We start from the raw sequence: 22,805 nt of genomic DNA on the forward strand, positions 1-22,805 counted from the left end.
TCCACTATGATCAATGAAACTGGCTACACCAGATGTGATAGCAGCGCGTATGTTCAGAAAAAAATAGTCCAGTCTTCAACTATTTTTGTGCGTCGTGAATGGAGCGCTTCAGTTACACGCCTCAGTACAGATTAAACTGTATGTTTAATTTGTGCTTCAGTAGATGCACACACTACTTGTTTAACAGTGAAGTGGTCTCTCTCCATGCAGCACTGTGGAGTTGGCCAGGACGTGCATAGGAACTCCTTACTATCTTTCACCTGAAATTTGTGAGAACAAACCGTATAACAACAAGAGGTAGGCTGCAGCCCTCTATCAGTGTTCCTGAGTGTATGCACTTGACTGGGTGTGCTTGTGTTGTGTTTGTGTCTGTATATGTGTTGGCTGTAGAAAAAGAAGTAGGCTTAGTCTTTTGACATAACTCACTTCTGCTACATGATACAGTATAATTACACACACACACACACACACACACACATTGCTCAGAAATGCTTAGTCATAACACTGTAGACTACACTGATGGGATGAAGTAATGGTATTAAGTCTCTCATCCGAGTTGAATCAGTCAGTCTCTGTTACAGGAACTCAATATGGATTCTCTTTAAATGCCTTCTGTCCTCTGTGTAACCCTGGTGCCAGTCAATAGCCACTGTTTCTGCTAGTGATGCACAGGTCTGAAATGTCTGAATACTGAATACATTCTCTGGTGCACATTTTTATGAAATTGGAAATATCGTCCTGTATAAAATCTGATGTGATTTGTCAAAAGTGTGTGTGTGTGTGTACCGTTAACATTATGTTGAGGGTGTTGCATGTTCTGAAAATTACAACCCTCAAGTGTGTAACCCTCCACTCCTCTCTCCTTCTGGTTTTCCCTCATCCTCTTTTTCCTGCCCTCTTTCTCCTCTCCTCTCTCTCTCCCTTTTGTAGTGACATTTGGGCCTTAGGGTGTGTCCTGTATGAAATGTGCACGCTTAAGCATGCAGTAAGTACCCAGTGTATGTGCTGTTCCCTGTGTGTGTGTGTGTGTGTGTGTGAGAGAGAGAGAGAATTTGTGTATTTGAATATAGCAAACACCAGGCCTATATAAATGTTATATTCTCTCTCTCTCTCTCTCTCTCTCTCTCTCTCTCTCTCTCTCTCTCTCTCTCAAAAAATAGTTTAGCAGTTACCATATTATTGATGTGAAGACAGGTGTCTGATGTCTCCGTGAATAACGTGTGTGTGTGTGTGTGTGGGCCATTTCATCCCTGAACTTTGTGTGTCATGTTTGTGTGACTTCTCTCAGTTTGAGGCAGGAAACATGAAGAACTTGGTTCTGAAGATCATCCGGGGCTCCTACCCCCCGGTCTCGTTGCACTACACCCAGGACCTGCGCTGCCTGCTGGGCTTGTTGTTCAGACGCAATCCCCGAGAGAGACCCTCGGTCTGCAGCGTTTTGGACAAGCCATTCCTCTCTCGTAGGATACAGAGGTTTCTCACACCACAGGTGAGAGGCATGTAATGCACATGCACATGCACATGCACACATGCACAGTCTGTCTTTCCTTGCATCTATATACATGCACTTCTTTTTTCTGGAGTTACACCAACAACATATGCAACACATGCTGGAGTTATGCAGAAAACCTGTTACACTGGTACACAGTGTTTAAAGAAGGTTTAATATCCACGTATGTTCCATTGTAAATTAAATTCAATAAAGAAGTGGTGTTTTGATTTACATTCCATCTGAATCTTGTGCTTTGTGTTTAGCTCATTGCTCAGGAATTCAGCCATAGTGTTCTCCAGAAACAACCCAAAGCGTGTGTAGCTCATGGCCCACCAGGTAATGCAAGAACAATGTAAAAGCATAGCCTATATCAACATTAAACAAGCATGTGTCTGATGACTGAGCTAATGTTATTTCCGTCCTTTCTCCTGCCCCTCGGTCCAGCAAAGCGCCCAGCCTCTGGTCCAGCTGCCGTCTCTCCTGCTCAGAAGATCACTAAACCAGCTGCCAAATACGGAGTGCCTTTGACCGCCAGGAGGCCCTCGGACGGCATCCGCAAGGCTGTTGATGCTGGCAGGAAGGCTGCTGAGCGGAAACCTGTGGCCAGACCGAAACAGGTAAGAGGGGGAGCTTGACCGTGTGCAGGTGGACACCCCAGTCCAGACATGGTGTATGGCCTGGGAGTTAGCAGAATCATTGTCTTCCCCTGGTTTCGTGTGTGCGTGTGTGTTTGCATGTCAGTGTCAGAGTGACTAAGCGAGAAAAGTTGAGTGTTTGCATTTTGTGTGTCTGTGTGTGTGAGTGTGTGTTGCGTCTGAGACTGAACCCCGATGTCATGTTGTCCAGGCCCCTCCCACAGCAGTCCCTCAGAGGAGAGTGAGTCGCATTGAGGAGGAGAAAAGGAAGTCTGAGGTACCCACTGATAGCGGATGGCGCCCCCTATCTCCCAACCCCTGGCATTAACCCTCCTTCGCCTCCCACTGTTGGCTCTCATCCACTCTGACAGACACCACACATATCCTCTCTTTCTCTGCCCAGTCCTCCAGCTTTCCTGTTCAGTCCGCCTTCCCTTTAGACTCTCCCTCCTTCCCTCCCTCCCTCTCACTTTCCTTTCTTGCCCCTCCTTTTCATGCATACCCCTCATCCAATCGGAGGGCAGTTTGGCATTTGTGCCCTCCCCCTCTGCACTACCCTCTCCTTCCTCTAATGAACTATCCGTTTGTTTCTGCAATATGTCAGATTTGTCAGTGGGCAGTTGTGTTCCTTTGCCATGTATATTTCTCGTCCCCTTTTATCAGGACTTTTCAGAGGCTACTGTCTCCGTCCTATCTACTTTGTTTCCCCTATTCTAAAAAGCTTACTCACCGTTTTTTGCCTGTACAGCACTTGTGGTCCACTGAATATTTCATGCACACCCACGTGTACTGTAAACATTTATGGTTTTACAAAATGGTTTCATAAGCAGTTTAGCGGTGGCTCGCCCTCAGTGTGTATCAAAGAGAGGCAATGCATTACCTGCAGCTCTGTTTTTCCTATGTAGGAGGCAGCGAGGAAGAGAAGACTTGATCTAATGGAGAGAGAGAAGAAGCAGAGAGAACAGGTGGACAGCATGTCTTAATGTTTTTTTATGCAAGATGGCAGACTGACTGGGGCCTGTTCTACTAAGCAAGTATCTTTTTGTTAGTCCGTTGGACAAAACCTAACAACCGCAACCCTGAAATCAACCCAGGTTTTCCCCAGCTGGGTATGAACGCATTCACATGAAAGGGGTGTTGGAATTTGTCGACACCAGATGACCAATCGCAAATATAGAGAGGTCTAGAGTCCTCTATCACGACTGAGAAACAAACAATAAGGGTATTCGACTTGATGTAGCCGCCTGCAGCCGCCTTAAAATGACTGCATAATGTGATTATTTCTGAGATTCTGATACGCTTTCAACCATGATGTATGCACAATTCTGGTTTGAAAACGTATCACAATTTCACTGAAAATCCAGGATGAAATCTGAAGTAACCCCCAAATCCTGCTTAGTAGTACAGGCCATGGAAAAAAATGTAGTTTTTTCGATGTAGATTTGGACTTGATGTGTGTCTTGCTTAGGCAAGCTATTCTAAGCTTGATTGTGTCATTGATCAGAATTTTGTGGCAAAGAAGATTGTAATTTTCCCTGATCTATCCTAGATATTTCTACTGAAAGCTGCCCAAATGAGAAGATTTGAAAAAGACAAAGTAGGTATTTCCTAGGGTTAGATATTGCTGTGTTAATGTTGTTGGTTATAACTTTACAGGTATATGAGACGTAATCTAAAATCTGCTGGAATAGACCAAATGGCAGATATTTCTATGTATTTCATTTTTTCAGCTCAATCGTATCAATCGAGCACGAGAGCAGGGTTGGAAGCATGTCCTGAGTTCCAGCGGTGGCAGCAGTCCTGAGAGAAAGGTGCTTTCTCCATCATCATTATCATAATAATCACCCTTTTCACCTCCACTGTTACGGTCATCCATCAAAGTTTCTGCAACAAACACACAGCCAGCCTCGGTTACTCAGTTAAGGCTCTGCCACACCGCTAACAATAAAAGACAGCTGCAACAGAGATGTTAGTGATGTTCGTTGATGTTCCAAAACAAGTAGCGTAGCGAAATACAGTTTCTGTCGTGTTTTATTTGCCATTTTGTAAAATCCCATTGATTTCTGTTGGAAGACTCATTGCTCCTTGATATCACTGCACTACCGGAAACAGAAAGGGGGTCTGTTTACGTTTGTAGCAAAGTCCTTTTAGGCAAGTCCCTCCACTCGGCGGCCATATTGCAAGATTTTTGGGCACTCATCGGGCATCCTATTCGGCAGAAATGCGCGTGCGCAAGGCTTCACAACACCAACCTTGCTCCAGTGGCGAGTTGACAACACATGATTGGCACAATGTCTTCACAACACACCATATGATTGGCTCAATGTATTCACATCACACCACATGATTGGCTCAATGTATTCACATGTCGATGTTTTGCCGAGGAAGGGGTGGGAAATGTGTAGAAACGGCTATATTGGCGTTACAAACTAACCCCATGCATTTCTGTGAAGGATTTTTTGAGTGCTGTGTCTCCACATTAGAAAGTCTCTGGTTGTAGTCTTTCCCTGCGAGACCTTCTTTTACTGTCTATGCTTCAGACTCAAATATTGAGCGGAAGTTTATACAGGGTTGTGAGGTATCTGAAATAGTTCCACAATAGTAAATAACACGGATTGAAATCATCTGATATATTTCTTTTAATAATCAACGAACACCACCACTAACCACTCGATGAGCTGCACAGTTTTGAAAACAAACGTTAAGGGTAAGGACATGTTTGTGCATGCCCATAACCAGCCAGTTAAAGGCAATTCAAAACGAGTCAGAAAGTCGAGACAGGACCCATCGTCAAAATTTCAGTGTCCACCACTCTAGTTCATCCAAAACAAACCTGAAAAGGGACTCAAAGTGCTAAATACCTGAGTTATCCTTTAATGTGGCCTTGAATTAATTCAGAGGATTCTGATTGACTATCAGAGTTTCTATCGTTCACAAAATCTGAAAGTGGTGCCCAATGATACCGCTCCTCATGCCTTTGTCATCATTGTTATCGTCGTTCTTATTGTTGATGTTATCGTTCTTGTGAGTGAGGCCGATAACTTAAAACGGTAGCGGTAGTGTTTACGGTTATTGTTAGTTGTTGACTGTGTGGACGGGCTTTCACTCTTCCCTTGCTCACTACTCTAACAGCTTTTCTTCTTACCCATATTGGCAGTTTTACGGCGGTGGGGGCATGATGGCCGGCGCTCCTGCCCACGCCCCAAGTCACGCTCCTGCTCAGCCTGCAAACCGATATGACCACTTTCTGTCTGCTCTGGACCAGCTCGCCAAGCCTCAAGAGGAGGCCAAGGCTGCAGGAGACGTACCTGGCAGGTCAGTTATGTTGCCACTGGGATGACTGGGGTGGACAAGACCCACTCACTGCACCATTATTATGTAACCAAGTTGAATGTTTTTTAGAAGATTATGATTATGGTATTTTGTATACTTTTGTCCAAAGGGAGTTACAGGATATTATATATAGTTATAGTTAGTATGTATTAACTATATTACATTCTTTAACATTATTATTATTATTATTATTATTATTATTATTATTATTATTATAATTTTTTAGGTTGATGGGTGATGTGACGGATTTCTTGGATTTGAACAGAAAGGGTGTGTTTTGAAATTTTCCCGATTGAGTGATTTTGACGTCGTATGCCGGCCTAACATTGTACGTTTTTTGTGCGATTTCACAGTCAGTGACTACATTTCCAAAGTCGGACAGAAATCATGGGAGTTATATTGGAGTTGTGGCGCTCTCCCGTCAACTAGATCATTTAGTGTAAAGTGCCAATCTTAGCAGTTTTAAGTCAGTCCAAGTCAATATTTTTGTAGTCTTGGGATTAAGACAACATGTTTGATATTATCGCAAGTCTTTTAGTGGTCGTGGCTCTTGCAAATAGTGACGTGAATAATATAAAACCAATAGTGACCTCTCTCCAACACCAAACAGGAAGGGGCAAAGTAGGCGACAGCTGTATATTATTCGTTATTTTGTTTCTTATAAATTGTTAGTCGGCCATTCCACGTGTCAGAACAACTCTATATCGGTTAAGGATGCCACACATGAAACAATGCTGCAGAAACACGAAAATATGAGTAGGCTATCGTTTGAGTTCCTGTTGATATCTAGTGCACGATGGGAAATAATTTAAAGGAATCTAGTTGCAGTCTTGTAAATAGTGACCTTGCAAGATCCCTAGTCGTTGCAAAATCAACTCTATGACTTGTCTTTAGATGTGAGAGGGTCTGAGACTACAGTGTAGTCTTTCAAAAATCTTTTCCAAATCTGCAAAGTCTTTGAGTGTAAGGAGGGCATTAATCACATACACATCTCCGTGTGTCAGGGGGCCGTTGGGTGCTGCCACCCCAGTGGTTCCAAACGGCCATGTTGGCCCCTCTGGTCCACCCGAGAGAGATGCCGTGAAGATGGAGCTGAGGAGACTGGAACAGGTCTCAAGAAATGCCCATGCTAACAGGTCATTCACTTAAATGTTCATAAATGCCCATGACAACAGGTTAATCAGTTATCAAAAAATGCCCATGCATACAGGTCAGGTAGTTATTACAGGTAATCAAAAATATCTAGACTGGAAAGCTGATCAGAACAAAGAAATTTCAAACACAAACGCAAATATGATAGTCTTAAATATATCTTCTATATATTTATCTTAAATGATGGCTCAGTGTATAATATATGTTTTTATCTTTATCAGCTTCCAGTCTATGATGGCTCAGCAGCATGTATCATTTTTATCTTTATCAGCTTTCCGGTCTATGATGGCTCAGTATATATAATTTGTATCTTTATCAGCTTTCCGGTCTATGATGGCTCAGCACATATAATGACCCAACTCTTCCCGCTTCTCCCCAGGCTGCGAGGTCATGTGGGGGCAGAGCGGGCGTTCCAGGTGGAGGAGTTTCTGCAGCGGAAGCGGGAGGCCATGCTGAATAAAGTGCGGGCTGAAGGACAGCTGGTAGGTGCTCGTCTCCTCTCCTCCCTACACCTGTTAAGCTCTGCATATAGATGCCAACATGAGTGTGCTGACAATTGCCACGCACATCAGCGACGACATTTTGAATCGACAAGCATAAATCGATTTGACAATCAACAATGGATTTTATTGAGTGGCGCCGACAAAAGTAGAACTAAATCGTAATTGATACGACGGTAGTGGCAGCATAGCTTGACGCTGGTGTGCGGGGGTTGTTTGAAAACAAAGGAATCTAATGTTTTGATCGAACAACGAAAGCGGAGTACGCCACACTTATGTCGGCGCCTATGTGCGGAGGCCTTCAGTAGGAGCGCTGCAGTCTGGCTGACAGGAATGGCTGCGGCAGTGATTTAATTGTATTGGCTTTGAGCTTTTCCGCCCCCAACACTCTTGGAAAATGAGGTGTGTCAGGTTATGTATCAGAAATGGTTGTGGAAATGTCATGGTGTTGATATGCAAGCAATGCTTGTGTACTGACATTAGTCTGACTCTGAGAGATGGTTGAGCTTGCCACAGTAAATTGATGAGGATGTCGACTGTATGTAGGTCTGTAGTGGTTGCCCACATCTACTGTAGAGTGAGCTTTAATCTTCTTGATATAAAAGTAAACGTGTCTTCACAACCGAGTCCACGTTGAGGTTCATCTCAGTTACAGTTTGTGTGATGTGGTTGTTGATGGTTGGTCCAATTGCTTACCGTTCGTCTGAAACATTTGGTTGGCTTGAAACGGTGCACAGGGAACGCGACACAACCTGCCGGCCATCTATGGGAGCCGGCCCGGCACCATGCGGTGCAGGAGACCCAGGGTCAACAAGGAGGAGGAGGTAGGAGCCTGGCTATGGACGCTCCCCAACCCACCCGTTCCTCCACGCCCCCCATTCCCCTCCATTACATCACTACCACACGCGGAACCACCATCCCCATCGCCTGATTTGCGTTGTTGCTATTGTTGCCATTTATTTTGTGTATGTTTCCGCATGTGGCACTCCCTTGTAACGTTGCCCACAATTTGTCACATTGGTGCACAATCTCTTTACTTTGCATGAGAAGTTAGAGTCTGTATATGTGTGTATTCTATCAATATGACACTGTGTGTGTGTGCGTGTGACTGTGACTGTGACTGTGACTGTGACTGTGACTGTGTGTGTGCGTGTGACTAACAGGTTGGATCATTTATTTTTTTTACTTCCCAGACAGGTTGTCTTGTCTCTTTATGTTCTCCCTGTTGCTCTTCAAGCTGACATGTTTCTGACAGCCGAATGCCACAAAGCAGCATCTGGGTCCCACCATTCAGTTGGTTTTACTTTGGTGCTCCACTCTGTTGCTGCCGTCCCTTTGATTTCTCATCCAGGCGCTTTCAGATCACCCCCCTCCAGTGTGTCCGCATCTCCTGCACCACCTGTGACTGGCTGCCCCCTCCTTCAGTTGCTATAAGCTTTTTATTCTGTTGCTCAGCCTGTCTGCTGTGCTAAATATTCTCTTTTTGCTCCTCTTTTCTTTTTTTTGTTTTGTTTTGAAGGAGTACCTGTCGCGGCTGAGGCAGATCAGGCTGCAGAACTTCAACGAGCGGCAGCAGATTAAAGCCCGTTTGAGAGGAGAGAAGGTATGGCTGGTCGGGACACCCCCTTCTTTTTCAGACACAGCAGCAGTTCTGAGGGTTAACCTGCCTTGAGCTTTGCCTAAGGAGATCTTCCATGAACACTCATGCAAATCCTCTTGTAAATTTCTCTGCAAACTGAGACAGGCTTATGTAGCTTACATGTACAGTATGTAGTCACAGTGACACGACAACTTTTTGCTAGCGTAGCACATTTCACTGGAAGTGAGTTAGACCAGTTAGCCTGTAGCTGAAAATAAGTGGTGTAACCCACTTCCAGTGAATTATGCTAAGCTAGGCTAATGGTGTCAGACAGGGTTATTGCACGCACAGTGAAGAAAAGGTTATGTATCCTCTTATCTAACTTTGGGGTAGTAAAAGTTTTACTTTTAATTTATTTTTTGGGCTTTTTATGCCTTTAATCAGATAGGACAGTGGAGAACGACAGGAAGTGAGTGGGAGAGAGAGTCGGGGTGGGATACGGAAAGGACCACGGGGCGGGAATTGAACCCGGGTCGCCGGCGTACGGTGCAGGTGCCCCAGCTAGTTGCGCCACAGCTGGGGTTGGGGTAGTAAAAGTTGGCGTGCTTCATCACAGATAGATAGATAGATAAAAACTTTATTGTCCACTGAATGTACATACACTGGAAATTTACCTTTGGCACTCTGGCGACATAAAAACACACAGCAACAGACAATATAAGTTAAATTGTAGTTACATAAATAGTTAAAAAATATAAATGAATAAATACTAGTGCAGTTCTCGTTACTGATCCTTCTCATCATCACCCTGACTGGGTGGTGCATGAGTAAGTGGAGGGGGGAGTTATTTTAGTATGCCTTGGTTCAGGATAGACACAGCAGAGGGAACAAATGACTTTTTGTACCCATTTTTTTCTGACCATTGGGACCATCAGTCTTCTGCCAGATGGCAGTAGCTGAAAGGATGGATGAAGGGGATGGGTGGGGTCATTGAAGACCTGGATGGCCTTTTGTGTTATGGAACGGCTGTATAGAGTGTGGAGTTGTAACTGCTTTTCTCCTGTAATTTTGCTGGCTTGGTTTACCACCTGAGCCAGCTTGTTCCTATGTTTCACTGAGAGGTTCCCATACCAGGAGGTGATGTTGAATCTGAGAACACTCTCAGTGAGTGATCTGTACACCATGGTCAGGGTGTGCTTTCTGGTGTTGAAGCTTCGCAGTTTCCTGAGGAGGGAGAGACGCTGTCTTGCCTTTTTAAAGATGTAGTCTGCATTAGGTTGGAATGTGAGATCTTCATCTATAATTGTCCCAAGATATTTAAAGTTGCTGACCTGTTCCACATCCTTCCCCTTCATGTTGATGGGCATGAAGTTAGGTCCTCTGTTGCCTGCTCCCCTCTTTCCTCCAAAGCACAGTTCCTTGGTCTTGCTGACATTTAGATCAAGGTAGCTGCTGTCAAACCAGGTGATAAGATGGTTGATGTGTTGAAAGTAGGAAGGGCTGTTGGCATCCTGTAGGCAGGCCACAAGGGCCATGTCATCTGCATATTTGATTAGATGTATAGAGTCATTGTTGTTGTAATTAACCTCATTAGTATATATGGAGAACAGAAAGGGGGACAAGACGCACCCTTGTGGGACACCGGTGTTTAGGACAAGACAGTCAGAGATGGTATTGTTCATACGGACACGCTGGGGCTTTTCCCTCAGAAACTCCCTAATCCATAGAATGAGACTATGGCTGACCTTCAGGGCACTTAGGCGTCCCAGCAGAAGATGCTGAACAGTATTGAATGCAGAGGAGAAGTCCATAAAAAGTACACGGGTGAATGTTTTGGCCTTGTCTAGGTGACTGAATTTTTTCTAGAAGAGTGAGAGTGGCATCCTCCACACTTCGATCAGCATTATAAGCAAACTGCATGGGGTCCATATGCTCAGATGTTTGCAGTTTTAGTTCTCTGCACACTAGACGATCCAAGCACTTGCATAATAAAGAGGTGAGGGATAATGGGATAATGGTCGCCATTTTCCAGGCCTGAGGAACAAAACTGGTGCTGAGGAACAGCTGGAATAGCTGGGTGAAGATGGGACCCAGTTGAGTGGCACACTCTTTCAGTACCCTTCCCTTAAGGCCATCTGGTCCAGGGGCCTTATATGGGGTTAACACAGCTGGAGGACTGAAGTCACATCCCTTTCCCTTAGTGTCACAGGCATAGCTCTCATCCCCTCACAGGCAAAATCACATTTGTCACTGAAGTCATATTTATCAAACCTAGAGTAAAAAACATTCAGATCATGCACATCACAGTGGTTTGGCGACTTGTTGACGATGTTCTGCTTTATGTTTTTCTCAGTATGATAGTGATGGCTCTGACAGTCATGAGTCCAGTGAGGAGGCAGAGCTAAGAAAAAAGAAGATCGAGGCGCTAAAGGTGAGCACGCCAGAGCAGAACTGATAACACGCCATTATACTATGAAGGGCATTGTTGTTTTAAATAGTGAAATTGTATTTAATTTGAACATTCTGAACTTGCCCTTCAGTATACAAACTTAAATCAGAGTGCACTTGCATTTTAGGTTTGCGTTCAACAAGTGCTTTGGTGACTTTTGTGGGAGATAGTCATCAGGACTGGTTGAGTAAGAGGTCTGCTTGTGTGTGTGACAGGCCCAGGCGAACGCACGGGCAGCAGTGTTGAAGGAACAGCTGGAGAAAAAGAGGAGGGAAGCGTACGAGAGGGAGAAGAAAGCCTGGGAGGACCATGTAAGAGGCTCTTCTGGCTTTCTGCTTTTGTCCCCTTTGTCTTGTTGTCTTCTGTCTCCTCTCCTCTCCTCTCCTCTCCTCTCCCTGACATAGATGACTGCCCCTGTCCTCTTCCTTTCTCTCCCCAGCTTGCTGTTCGAGGGGTGAAGATGGGTGGCGGAGCCCCTTCTCCTGTAGCTCCGTCTCCTCTCCCTGACGCCCCTCCCCAACCGGCACCCACCCTCCCTGCCTCCCCCTCCCCCAAACCCTCCGCCCCGGCCATCTCCATGACGGCTGCGCTGAAGGATGTCGGAGCGGTCAGTCCCGGCTACCGATCACACACCTCTGTCCTGCCCCCATGTGTTCCTCCTCACCAGAGCTGAGATAACCTAGTCTGTAGGATGCTGGCACTGTACACAATAGCCTCGATCGTCAAACCTTGTCAGTAGCTTGCTCAGGGTCCCAACACTTACCAACTGTCCCCCTACCAGCTCCTCTAACCCAGTATTGCAAGGATTCGTTGTACCGTCACATTTGGTTAATCTATTATTCATGGTGCTGTTTTGAAGAATATTTCTGGTTAAAAAATGCTATTTGGGAAGCGTTTAGCTTTCCGCCCCTAGCTAATCCACTGTTTGCGATTTGGGACTATAGCGTATACCAGAGGGGTATTCCAGAAAGCAGGTTTACTGGCTTAACTGGGTATGTTAACCCAGAGTTAGCGGTAAACCGGGGATTTCAGTTCCAGAAACCTCAAAAATGATCAGGCTATGTAAGTAACCATGGTAACATAGGCTCTAAACTTAACCTGGTAGGGGGTAGGTTTTGTTCAGGTTATGTTCAATTATGTTCGGTTATTTCAGTGCATGTTCAATCAGGCCGCTATTTTTACACTTGTCACACAATGGCGTTTCATTTTGACGAAGGTCCGATTGACAAAGAAGCACAAAATCATGTAATATTCATCCCTGCAATTCACCGTGAGAGGGCGATAAGACCACAACATCACATGATGGCCTATCTATTCTTTTCCAAATGAGTTTTTCAAGAGGGCTAGAGTTTTTCAGCTGAATCCTAAATATAGGCTAGCCTACTTGAAAAGCATTCTCCATCCCTACATTACGCATGGTGGATTAGAATAGAATAAAATTAATCTTTAATGTAGGCTAGCTAGCCTACACCATAGACATTTGTGTTTGGCTCACCAGACAGATGGACAAACAACATCTCAGACACATTGAAGATATAATTAAAACAAGTACAGTACAAAAAAGGGGAAACATAGCCTATAGAAACTTAATAAATAAGTTTAAATATAGCTGTACAGCTCAGCCGGGTATGCATGTTGTTACTAAGTTTGGTTAAGAATGCTGATGGCTTTTGGGATAAAATATTTTTGTAGTGTTGGAGACGCAGAGCATATCGGGTCGGTCGATGCGTGTTTGCCTTGCGCTAAAGCAGTTCCTGCGCCATATACCATATTCAGCAAGCCATAACTTCATATATTCATAATATTCATCTGTGGGCCAAATAACTTTGGCTTCATTCATAGTTTTGATGCCTTCAGTGAGAATCTACAATGTAAATAGTCATGAAAATAAAGAAAACTCATTGAAATGAGAAGGTGTGTCCAAACTTTGGTCCAAAAACTGTACTGTACATTTATACCATGTATAGATTTAGAAGCCAAAACTTCTGTATTAAATTGTTTGTTTCATCCACTTGCAGTTGGCATCTGGCCAGAGCACTCCAGTGAAAGAAGAGTCCCCCAAGACGGACGGCACCTGTCCAGGTGGAGTATTTCACATGATTGTGGAGTCTGTTCTTTGCACCACTTTAATGCCATATTATTCTTACATTTGCCAACATGCAAAGTTGAAGTCTAACTAAAGCTAATTTAATTTAACGTTAACGAGGCAAACAAACCTATTTAATTTAACAAGGCAAACAAATCCAAGGCAAACAAATCTATTTCGTAATTGTAATACCATGAGCAAGATCCTAAGCACAAACATTGGTGGGTCAGCTCAAAGCTCCCACACACCACACAAAAATATTTAGTTGAACATGTGCAAAACACTGCTCACTTAGTTGATTCAGACTGGCTGCGTGGCCTGTCCGTTTTTTATCTCGGCATCCATTTGAAAAGGTTAGAGCTTGCACACTACCTGCGTGACATGCGTGCATGCTAGAAATAGGATCGACGCCTATTTTTCACGCGACACTCAAGCGTGTTGGAAGCGTTTCCATTCAAAACAGAAAGTGAAAAGATGTTTTTCAGACACGTTTCCGGTGTGCAAAGACATGGAAAACGGCACGCAGCCAGCCGCCACGCAACCGACACCCAACAGACGTGCCACGCAGCCAGCCGCCACGCAACCGACACCCAACAGACGTGCCACGCAGCCAGTCTGAATCAGCCCTTACGCTCCCACACACCACACAATTGCCAGTTGAACATGCAAGAGACACTTTGCTCATTGAGGGACTTTGCTCCTCAGTCATTTGAATTGGGGCCCTAAGTGTCCTCATGTGGTGATGTCCACAGAGTGAGAAGAGGGAGATCCTGCGGCGACTGAACGAGAGCTTGAAGGCGCTGTGCCAGCCGTCGGGAAAGAGCGAGGTAGCTGCGGCGCCAGCGATGGTGACGATGGAGGGGCCTGGTCCCCCCGCCATGCCGCAGCAGAACCAGCCAGTGGTGGAGGAGGAGGAGAGGCCGGTCTCCGGGGGCGACCGCAAGAAGTGGGAGGCGGGAGCACCACCTGTCCTTCCTGTGGCACAGCAGACGTTAGAAGAGACTTGCCTGACCTCACCTGGTGAGACTAAATAAACATACACACACACACACACACACACACACACACACACACACACACACATACACACCTACGGATGCAAACACATACTCAAGTTCAACTTCCCTCTTTTTCTCTCTCACTGAATGTCACATGCACATACTGTGTCTGTAGCCAGGCCAGAAGCGATAGTTCAAGTAGAATTCAACAGCTGCTTGGTAGTAGGAAAGATCTTTTTGTCCAGACTCTAATTACAAACATTGTGATAATGACACATTATGATACCATGTCTCTATTTTGACATGGTAAGAGGCCTCAGATTTTGTCACCTAAATGTAATTTGTTTTTTTTTTCATGACAATGTTTTTCTCTTGCTCAGCGTCCCAGTGTGCCTCCCTTTCCCCTGATGAGAGACTACCCTCTGCTGGTGACAGGCGGAAGTGGGAGATGGCGGCTCCTCCCCTTATCCCCGTGGCCCAACAGACTTTGGAGGAGACGAGCATCACACCAGGTCTGTCACGCCGGATAAAACTGACTCCCCTCTGTCAGCCGTTCTCTACACGAATAACCAAAAAGGAATATCATATCTATGTGGAGTTCCTACTGTATAAGATCTGCTCACATGTTCCTGAAGTTGAACTGACCGAGCATGGTGCTAACATGGGGCGCCCATACTGATGAAGATGTATATCTCTGCACAGTATTACACTGTTAAGTTCTAAATAGCTAAACTTGCCAACTTGCTGACAGCAATACAAACCTGGGTTGTCATTGCAAATGTTCTTGTGTTTGGGAGTCTTGGACATGCCATGTACACAAACTTGTTTTGTGTGGACTAAGCAAGCCAAATACAAAAAGACTTACAAAACTCGACTCTGGTGTATCCATTTCGAGACAATGATGCTCCCCATTTCTCCCCATAACCACCCGTGCAGAAAGGATGACTAGCATACTGTCTAACATTCTGTGTTTGATCAGCCCTGTCTAAATCTGTAACATGCTTCCATCAATGTTTGGATCTGTAATTCTTCCCCAGTGTTAAGATCCAAACAAAAGCATTCAAATGTGTGTGTGACACTTTTTTCTTCTGTGTCTACAGAACAAACGGCAGGCGAGGTGATCCGTCTGGAGACATGGCAGGGGGTGGTAGGCCCGAAGAAAGCCTGGGGGCAAAGTCCAGACGCTCCAGTCCTGAAAGTGCTGAAAGAGCCAGACCTTCAGCCCCTCTCCCAGCTGTTGGGCAGCGCCAGCATCTGCGAGAAGCCAGTCACTGGTCAGTCAAGAGGCGTCACTATTCTATCTCTTAGAGCCGACTTACACCAGATCTGTGGCGTGTGGTTGCCGTCACTGATGTGGTGTGGTCGCGTGTGTGTGTTCACACCAGGAAGGTCTCTGATGCAGGGCTGCTCAAAAGCTGCTTCTGTCTTTTATTCCAATTGGAATAATGGCTCAATTGGAATAGATTGAGCCATTGTTTTGATCGGAATAAAACTGTCAATCTGATTTGAATTTTAATCGGAATGAAACTGGTGGTTATTCCGTTCTTATTCCGGTTGAACAGCCATGTATACGGTAAATCGGATTGCCCGCTGTTCCGATCAAAGATTCTAAACCACTTAAGAGCACCTGATCGGAGTAGAAAGCACAAATATTTAAATCAGAATAGTTTAAGTGGAATGACAAAAAATAGTATCCACCTATAGTATCTTTTTACGGGGCTGCTTCCAGCAAGGTTATTTTCTAGATCCCTTGGTGTTCCAGTGCGGCTTTAGCAGCGCATCTCACAGAGATAGTAGCGCAGGTATCGCAGCCATCTTGCAGACGCCACGCATCTGGTGTGAATCGGCCCTTACACTTTTTCAGTCTGGAGTGCCAATTGAAGGTGTAGCCAGCTACATTACGCTAATGCTGGAATATTTGTGAATGTTTGTGTAGAGACTTCTGAGCATAAGTATTCCACCAGTGTTTCTTCATCACAGTTTTATAACTTATGAAGATGAAGATCTGATCACATTTTAGGTCATACTTATTCTTATTTCTAGAAAACAAGAATGGGTTCAGCAACCTTCTAGGGAAGTTATACCTGCCGGCTTTTAACCTTTGAATTTGCATGTTTCTCAAGTCTAGAAAAATAAAATGTTTCTTTTCACAATCATGCCCTAACAGTTTTTTTTATTTAGAACCTGATGGTTGTATTCTCTTACTGGTTGATTCGGCAGACAGCCTTAGACCAACAGTCGGGCCTTCCGCTGCCAAGGAATTGACCAAACCAGCACCACACATACCGCCGAGCACATCTGCCACTGGTCCAAAAACTGAGGTGCCATTCCCATTGGAGGTCAAAGGTGAAAAGGAAGCCCCACTTTCAGCGGAGGAGACTTTAGTACCCTTACCCCAGTCCACAGACATTGTAGGGGATGGTAAGACCGTATAAATATGGGCTTATCTATCTGTGCAAGTGTCTTGCATGCCATGGTAACAATTTATTCAAATGCATTGCATTAGCTCATTTAATGCAGATGCATGCACAGCTGGGGATCATTGTTGACTTCCTGCTTATTTGTCAAACTATGGTGGAGTTCTGCTGGGACACTGAGCATTCTCTTCCTCCTCTCTCTCTCACACTCTCTCACACACACACACTTTATTTCTTTCTGTCTTTCTTTCTCTCTCTCTCTCTCTCTCTCTCTCTCTCTCTCCCCCAATTCCCCTACTCTGCTATATATTAGATCAACTGGAGTCACTGGTCCTGGAGGAGAAGCCCATGCGGGCCATAAATCCCCAGGCCGAGGTGCTCCAAGCCTGGGGCCCAGATTCTTCGCCGGCTGGGTCAGTACCAGGGGACCTTCCTGGAAGGGGCTTATAGTACAGACTTCTGCTTTGGACACAGTGCTTATTGTAAAAAGCAGCTTCAGTTCATCAAACTGAAAAGTTGTCCTCTCAGCAAACTGCGCTAATACTTGGACCAAATAGTAGGGAGTGCGCAACTGATCTATCATAATATGCTGAAGGCAAACCAGCAGCCTCTAATGTAGATTAATGCCAGACCTATCTGCTGCTTTGTATAGTGATGACACAGCAGGTTTGTGGGAACTCTGCCACCATACATCTTATTCTTAGTTCTCTCTCTCACGACCAGCATAGTTTAAAGAGATCAGGAGATTTCTGCGCAGGATATTTGGAGCTTAACCCACGTCTGAGTAGCATGAGAAAAGGTGCAGAGAGTTGTGTGAATTTGAATTTTGAACTGGTCTGTGCTAACAGTATATCTCTCTTAAAACTATGTAATTTTCTCATGCCGATTGATCAACAATTCTTTGGAAATCAATGATCAATGCAATATATTGTTTCCGTTTTGCAAGAAGATCGTTTGGAACTTTTCTGAGTTTGTGTTGTTCTCTTTTAGGCCACCAGGGGGCAAAATGGCTCCACACACAGAGAGGAGGGAACAGAAAGAGTGTGAGGAGAAGCCAACAGAGCCTGCAGGTGTGTAGTAGACAGAGATGGATTACTGGAATACATACACACACACACACACACACACACACCCACACACACACACACACACACACACACACCTTATTCTTAATTTGGTTCTGGTGATGACAGATCATTCTCCCCCTTTCTTTTCTCTGCTCTTCCATCTCGTTGCTCTTTCTTCAGTGGTCTTCTGTCGGACTTGCTCTCCCTCCCATAGGTTCACTCGCACACCGTCTCTCTCTCTCTTCCCTTGTATCCTCTCATTATCAATTCAGTTCAATTCAATAAGCTTTATTGACAGGACAAAAAGGTTTCCACTGTGTCGAACACAGCTGCACAGAGTTTTAACAAAATATAAAAAATGCAAAAACATAGAATATCATGCATGATGGTAAACAAATATCTATGTGAACATACACAATGTCTTACACACACACACACAGGCACACAGACACACACGTTGGTTATGAAGATGCATACAGACAAAACAAAGTAAATTAAAAGTGACAAGATAGCCTAAGGATGTAGTGTTTGGGTTGTGGGGTGAGGATTGAAGGCTACTAATTAGGGGATGTTGGCTCTTACATTGTGGATTGAAGCCACAAAGCTTGCTGCCAATCTGCAGGTGTTTAAAAGTTTTGACATTTGGAATGTTTGTTGAATGCTTCAGGGTAGTGATGTCCTTGAAGGGAGTGCTCATTGCAGTGTAGAAGTAAGTGCATTTCATCCTGTCACTCTCTCTCTCTCTCTCTGCTGCAGGCGTGCCTCCGTGCGAGGAGCCTCTCTTCCTGAGGCTGTGCAGCCCCGCTCACCGGCGCACCGTGGCCCTGGCCATGATGTCGGCACAGTCGTCCATGGAGGAGTCGTCGTCCTCGCTGGCGTCCCGCTCGCGCTCCGTCTCCCCCATGCGCTCCAAGCACCACGACTCGCTTCTTATTGGCCTCTCCACCGGCCTCTTCGATGCCAACAACCCCAAGGTGAGAAGGGGAGAGTCAGGGGGGGCTGGGTCGGCCTTGACGTTTTGGTCCTGACCATCCTGACAGGCCTGTGGTCCAGCTGTTGGCTCTTCTCCTCTCATTTTTCTCTAAAGATATTGGAGTTTTGCCGATATGTAATGGGATTTTTGCAGATATTTTTCAAACCCATTTTGCCTGATGCTAATGTATGTACACATCTTTGTCATATCACTGAAGAGAACACCTGGCCTTACAGTTCTCCTCTGTACTAGAATGGACATTTTCCTCGTATTGTGATGGACTATTAGACATTTACTCAATTTGGACTGCATGTAAAATATTCCACATTTATCAAGTTTGAGGCTCCCCTAGGACTTCATTGGCCAGACACATGGGGAGAAATGTTCACATCTGCAGATGATTACGTTTATGGAAGGCTGATGCCGATGTGCTGCTGATATTATCTTCATCCACCACTCTCTACTCCTCTGCGTATGTGCGGTCATGTGTGATTGTGTATGTATGTGCGCCTGCGTGCGTGTGTGTGTGTGTGTGTGTGTGTGTGTGTGTGTGTGTGTGTGTGTGTGTGTGTGTGTGTGTGTGCGCGGACACATGCTGACATCCCTTGCTTTTTTCCTAATCTGTTAGTCATAGAGTCCATACCAAACTCTTATTGAGACGACATTGGAGGGGTGACTATCAGTTTGGATGCCTTGTGGATCCAGACATGACAGTATTACAAATGAACCAGGAGAAGACACATTTGCTCAGACATGGATCACAGCAATAGCTCATTCTAATGCCTTTAGCAATTTTGTTCCAGTTTTCGCAGTAGAGAATTTTTATGTAAGCACCTTAATAAAGAAAAAATTTAGCAATTTTGTTTTCCCCATAAGCGTTGTCTTCCAAAAGGCCTCACATGCCCTGAATTATTTGTCCGTAAGTAAACCTAAAACGGATGCCACTGTGCAGATGGAGTATTGCTATAATGATGATGATCATCATTAGAATCACATTACCGGGGACCCCAAGCTGTCTGATCTCTCTGCTGTCAGCAGAATGAATGTGCTAACTTTGAGGGTTTATCCCCCTCCTCATCATCAAAAAGTTTGAAAGACATAGCCTAGAAATCTAGACATACCCTAGCGGTAGCAAATGTAATTTGCAGCCAGGATAGTCTAGCAACTCTCCGTTGGCTTGCGAGCTGGAAAAATTAAACTTTGATCAGGCCAATCACATCGTGTAAGGAGTCGGTAGGCGGGCTTAACATAATGATGACATAGTTGCGACGGTTCGGCGTGAATTCCCTGCTACTTGAAAACAAAGATGATGGATGCTGCTGCTGGCGAACAGTGCGACATGAGTTAAGCTTTTTTTAAGTTGGCAAAGTTAAGTTGGCTCCCAGCATGCCACTGAAATTGTGTTGAAACCCAAAGCCTGGCACACCAGGGACACATATTTAAACAGGATGGGGTTGAGGCTCTGATCCTGCTAGTGTTGCATTGATGATGCTACATTGATGAGTGTTGTGTTGCAGTAAGGTGATAATGTTGGTTGGCTATTTTGTAGGTATTGGTTATTAAAGCTAGTGCTGATGTGTGTGAATTCATTTTTTAAAGTATATTTATTGTTTTGGCTTTTGCCTTTATGTGTATATGACCGTCAAGTATGAGAGGAGGCAAGGGGGAAAGAGTGATGTGGGATGTGATTGGGAAATGACGACGGGCCATAATCAAACCTGGGCCCCCCGTGGGCACTTGGATCCATATGTGGTCAGTTTTGCTGCCGCTTGTACCACAACTCCCCCGATGTGTATTAATTCTTTACTTTGAGCATCAGGTGCCTTTTTTCATCTGATGTTGCAGAGTGTGGAATATGAAATCACTTTGTTTGCTAGAAAAGATACAGAGTGAAGTATATGTAGGCTCTGAAATTGATCTGAGATATCTTTAACATGGACATGAGTCTCCAAGGCCTCGTTGAACAGCATAGATGTTCCCATCATAGATGTGGAAGTGTGGAATGGATATTGGAGTGTTAACCCTAAGTCAGGGACTAGCCCTCCAAGTTGTTAGCCTGGAGGACCAGACCCAATCTGAAAGATTAAGGGTCTGGCCACGAATAACGTAATGGCCCAACTCGAGGAGCAGCACCAAGCACGCATTTGAAAATCTCACTGCACGCAATTGGATAACACTATATGATCAATGTTAACTGACTGATTCCGGACTTCGATGCAATTGGATAACACTACGTCTGTCATCTGTTTAGCTCGCCTCTGGCCCGCCTATATCAGATACACAGATATGATTGGTTCCCTGCGATGCAAGGGGCAAAAGTTACATGCATCATTACTCATTGCCAGAGTCTCTCGCTGAGCAAATGCTGAAAGATGCTGTTGGAACAGAGAGAGAGAGCGATGGAGAGAGGAGCCATGTGTGAGTCGGTTTCTTGCTCCCCTGATGCTATCTGATATTAGTTTGATGAGGTTTTTCATGTCACTGTTCAAAGATAGTTGACAAACACATATGGTGGATAACACTGTGGGGGTACATACATAAAGGTCTTTGAAGTATTTTTAAATGATATAGCAGTAAATGTGTTGGTTAGGCCTGAGAGGAATCATTTTGTTTTTGATTTGTTTTATCCATTACCTTACAGCTCGTCATTTGGCAGACAATTTTATCCGAAGCGACTTAAAATTGAGCAGCAGTGGTGCTGGAACCATGACATGGTCTTTTACTTGAATGTCAGCTCAAAAGACACCAGTGTCCACAAGGCTTCAGAAAGGAAATAAAATCTCTCCTGTGCGGCACGGCAAAATTCCAGTTCACTAACTACTGGTGCAGCCACTGAGATGGAAAAGAACATAACCTTTTAGAACACGCCGGCTCTCCTGGCATTTCAGTGCCTTGCAGATCTCGACTGGCATCCCCACAGGACCTTCTCTCTCTCTCTCTCTCTCTCTCTCTCTCTCTCTCTTTCTTTCTTTCTTTCTTTCTTTCTCTTTCTCTCTCTCTCTCTCTCTCTCTCTCTCTCTCCTTCCCTCCCTGGTGGTAGATGGTCACCCCAGATGGGTGCTGGGGGTCCGGGGTGCTGCTTATTTATAGCACTCTCATTTAGCCCTTTATTAATGAGGGGACATGGAGTGCAGCCAGGGCCATCCATCACATGACCTCCAGCGCGGCCTGACGGGATGGCAAGGACTCGTACCTTCTCCTGCATCTTTAATAACGCCAGACCATGTGCTGGCTGAAGAGGAGGAGGAGGAGGAGGAGCGGTAGAAGACCAGGGCCAAGGAAAGTGGGACTAGGAATAGAAGAAGGGGTGGTGATGAAGGAGAGAGAGACGTGTGTGTGTGTGTGTGTGTGTGTGTGTGTGGGGGTTGATGAATGGTGTGTATGAGGGGGTGAATGTTGAATGTGTGTGTGTGTGTGTAGGAGGAAAGTAGATGAATTTGTGTGTGTTGGATAGACCGAGGGTGTTGTATAGTCTGCAGTGCATTGGATTCCTCTGACTGGAGCATTATTAATGCAATTTTTCCACATCCTTGATGTGTCGCCATACCAGAGGCCATTCCAAAGGCATTTCTCTCTTTCTCTTTCTCCACACACACACACACACACACACACACACTCACACTCTTACACTCGCACTCCCATGCATACAACACACACAGACTCACACACTCGCGCTCCCATGCATACCACACACACACACACACACATTTATATGCATCAGTGCTTCTCTCGCCCACACTTGTCCTGCCACATACTGTATGTAACACACACTCCCTCCTCTCCCCACTGGACTGTTCGTCACATGTTTTTTCCTTTTCCACCCGTCTCTGGTCTCATTCTTTCACATGCACATCCTGACTCAGTCAGCCTCCAAATCCTACGACACACACACACACACACACACACACACACACACACACACACACACACACACACACACGATCAGAATTTAGTATTCGCTCCCATTTCCACTGTATCCCTCAGTCTGTCTCTGTTAAAACTAAAGTTATGGCCAGAGAAGCGCTTTGGCGTTTTGTGACAGCCTTTTACCCTCTGTCCTTGTTGTAAGGTCAGAGATAATTGTTGCCATGGATAAGGACCATAAATACTCCTGCCATGCACAG

General features: G+C 45.0%; 1 protein-coding gene across 4 annotated transcripts in view; it reads left to right on the plus strand.

Annotated features, from left to right (window-relative positions):
* The window catches only part of nek1 (NIMA-related kinase 1), a 32,789-nt gene that overhangs the window by 5,687 nt on the left and 4,297 nt on the right, over positions 1-22,805 (plus strand). Inside the window, exons 7-31 of one of the 4 annotated variants that reach the window (XM_048252155.1) lie at positions 211-297; positions 931-985; positions 1,289-1,489; positions 1,756-1,828; positions 1,937-2,109; positions 2,339-2,404; positions 3,033-3,092; positions 3,677-3,724; positions 3,858-3,938; positions 5,285-5,442; positions 6,465-6,596; positions 6,992-7,094; positions 7,850-7,936; positions 8,632-8,715; positions 11,045-11,122; positions 11,356-11,451; positions 11,580-11,747; positions 13,159-13,227; positions 13,979-14,246; positions 14,605-14,736; positions 15,325-15,498; positions 16,445-16,645; positions 16,955-17,054; positions 17,632-17,711; positions 18,465-18,682. In XM_048252155.1, coding sequence (XP_048108112.1) covers positions 211-297; positions 931-985; positions 1,289-1,489; positions 1,756-1,828; positions 1,937-2,109; positions 2,339-2,404; positions 3,033-3,092; positions 3,677-3,724; positions 3,858-3,938; positions 5,285-5,442; positions 6,465-6,596; positions 6,992-7,094; positions 7,850-7,936; positions 8,632-8,715; positions 11,045-11,122; positions 11,356-11,451; positions 11,580-11,747; positions 13,159-13,227; positions 13,979-14,246; positions 14,605-14,736; positions 15,325-15,498; positions 16,445-16,645; positions 16,955-17,054; positions 17,632-17,711; positions 18,465-18,682 — 2,992 coding nt within the window. Of the gene's footprint in view, positions 1-210; positions 298-930; positions 986-1,288; positions 1,490-1,755; positions 1,829-1,936; positions 2,110-2,338; positions 2,405-3,032; positions 3,093-3,676; positions 3,725-3,857; positions 3,939-5,284; positions 5,443-6,464; positions 6,597-6,991; positions 7,095-7,849; positions 7,937-8,631; positions 8,716-11,044; positions 11,123-11,355; positions 11,452-11,579; positions 11,748-13,158; positions 13,228-13,978; positions 14,247-14,604; positions 14,737-15,324; positions 15,499-16,444; positions 16,646-16,954; positions 17,055-17,631; positions 17,712-18,464; positions 18,683-22,805 lie in introns of those variants that run through there. The other 3 variants (XM_048252151.1, XM_048252153.1, XM_048252152.1) reach the window with 3 other exon arrangements.

This window comes from Alosa alosa, chromosome 9 (assembly GCF_017589495.1).
Source record: "Alosa alosa isolate M-15738 ecotype Scorff River chromosome 9, AALO_Geno_1.1, whole genome shotgun sequence".
Lineage (NCBI taxonomy): Eukaryota > Metazoa > Chordata > Actinopteri > Clupeiformes > Clupeidae > Alosa > Alosa alosa.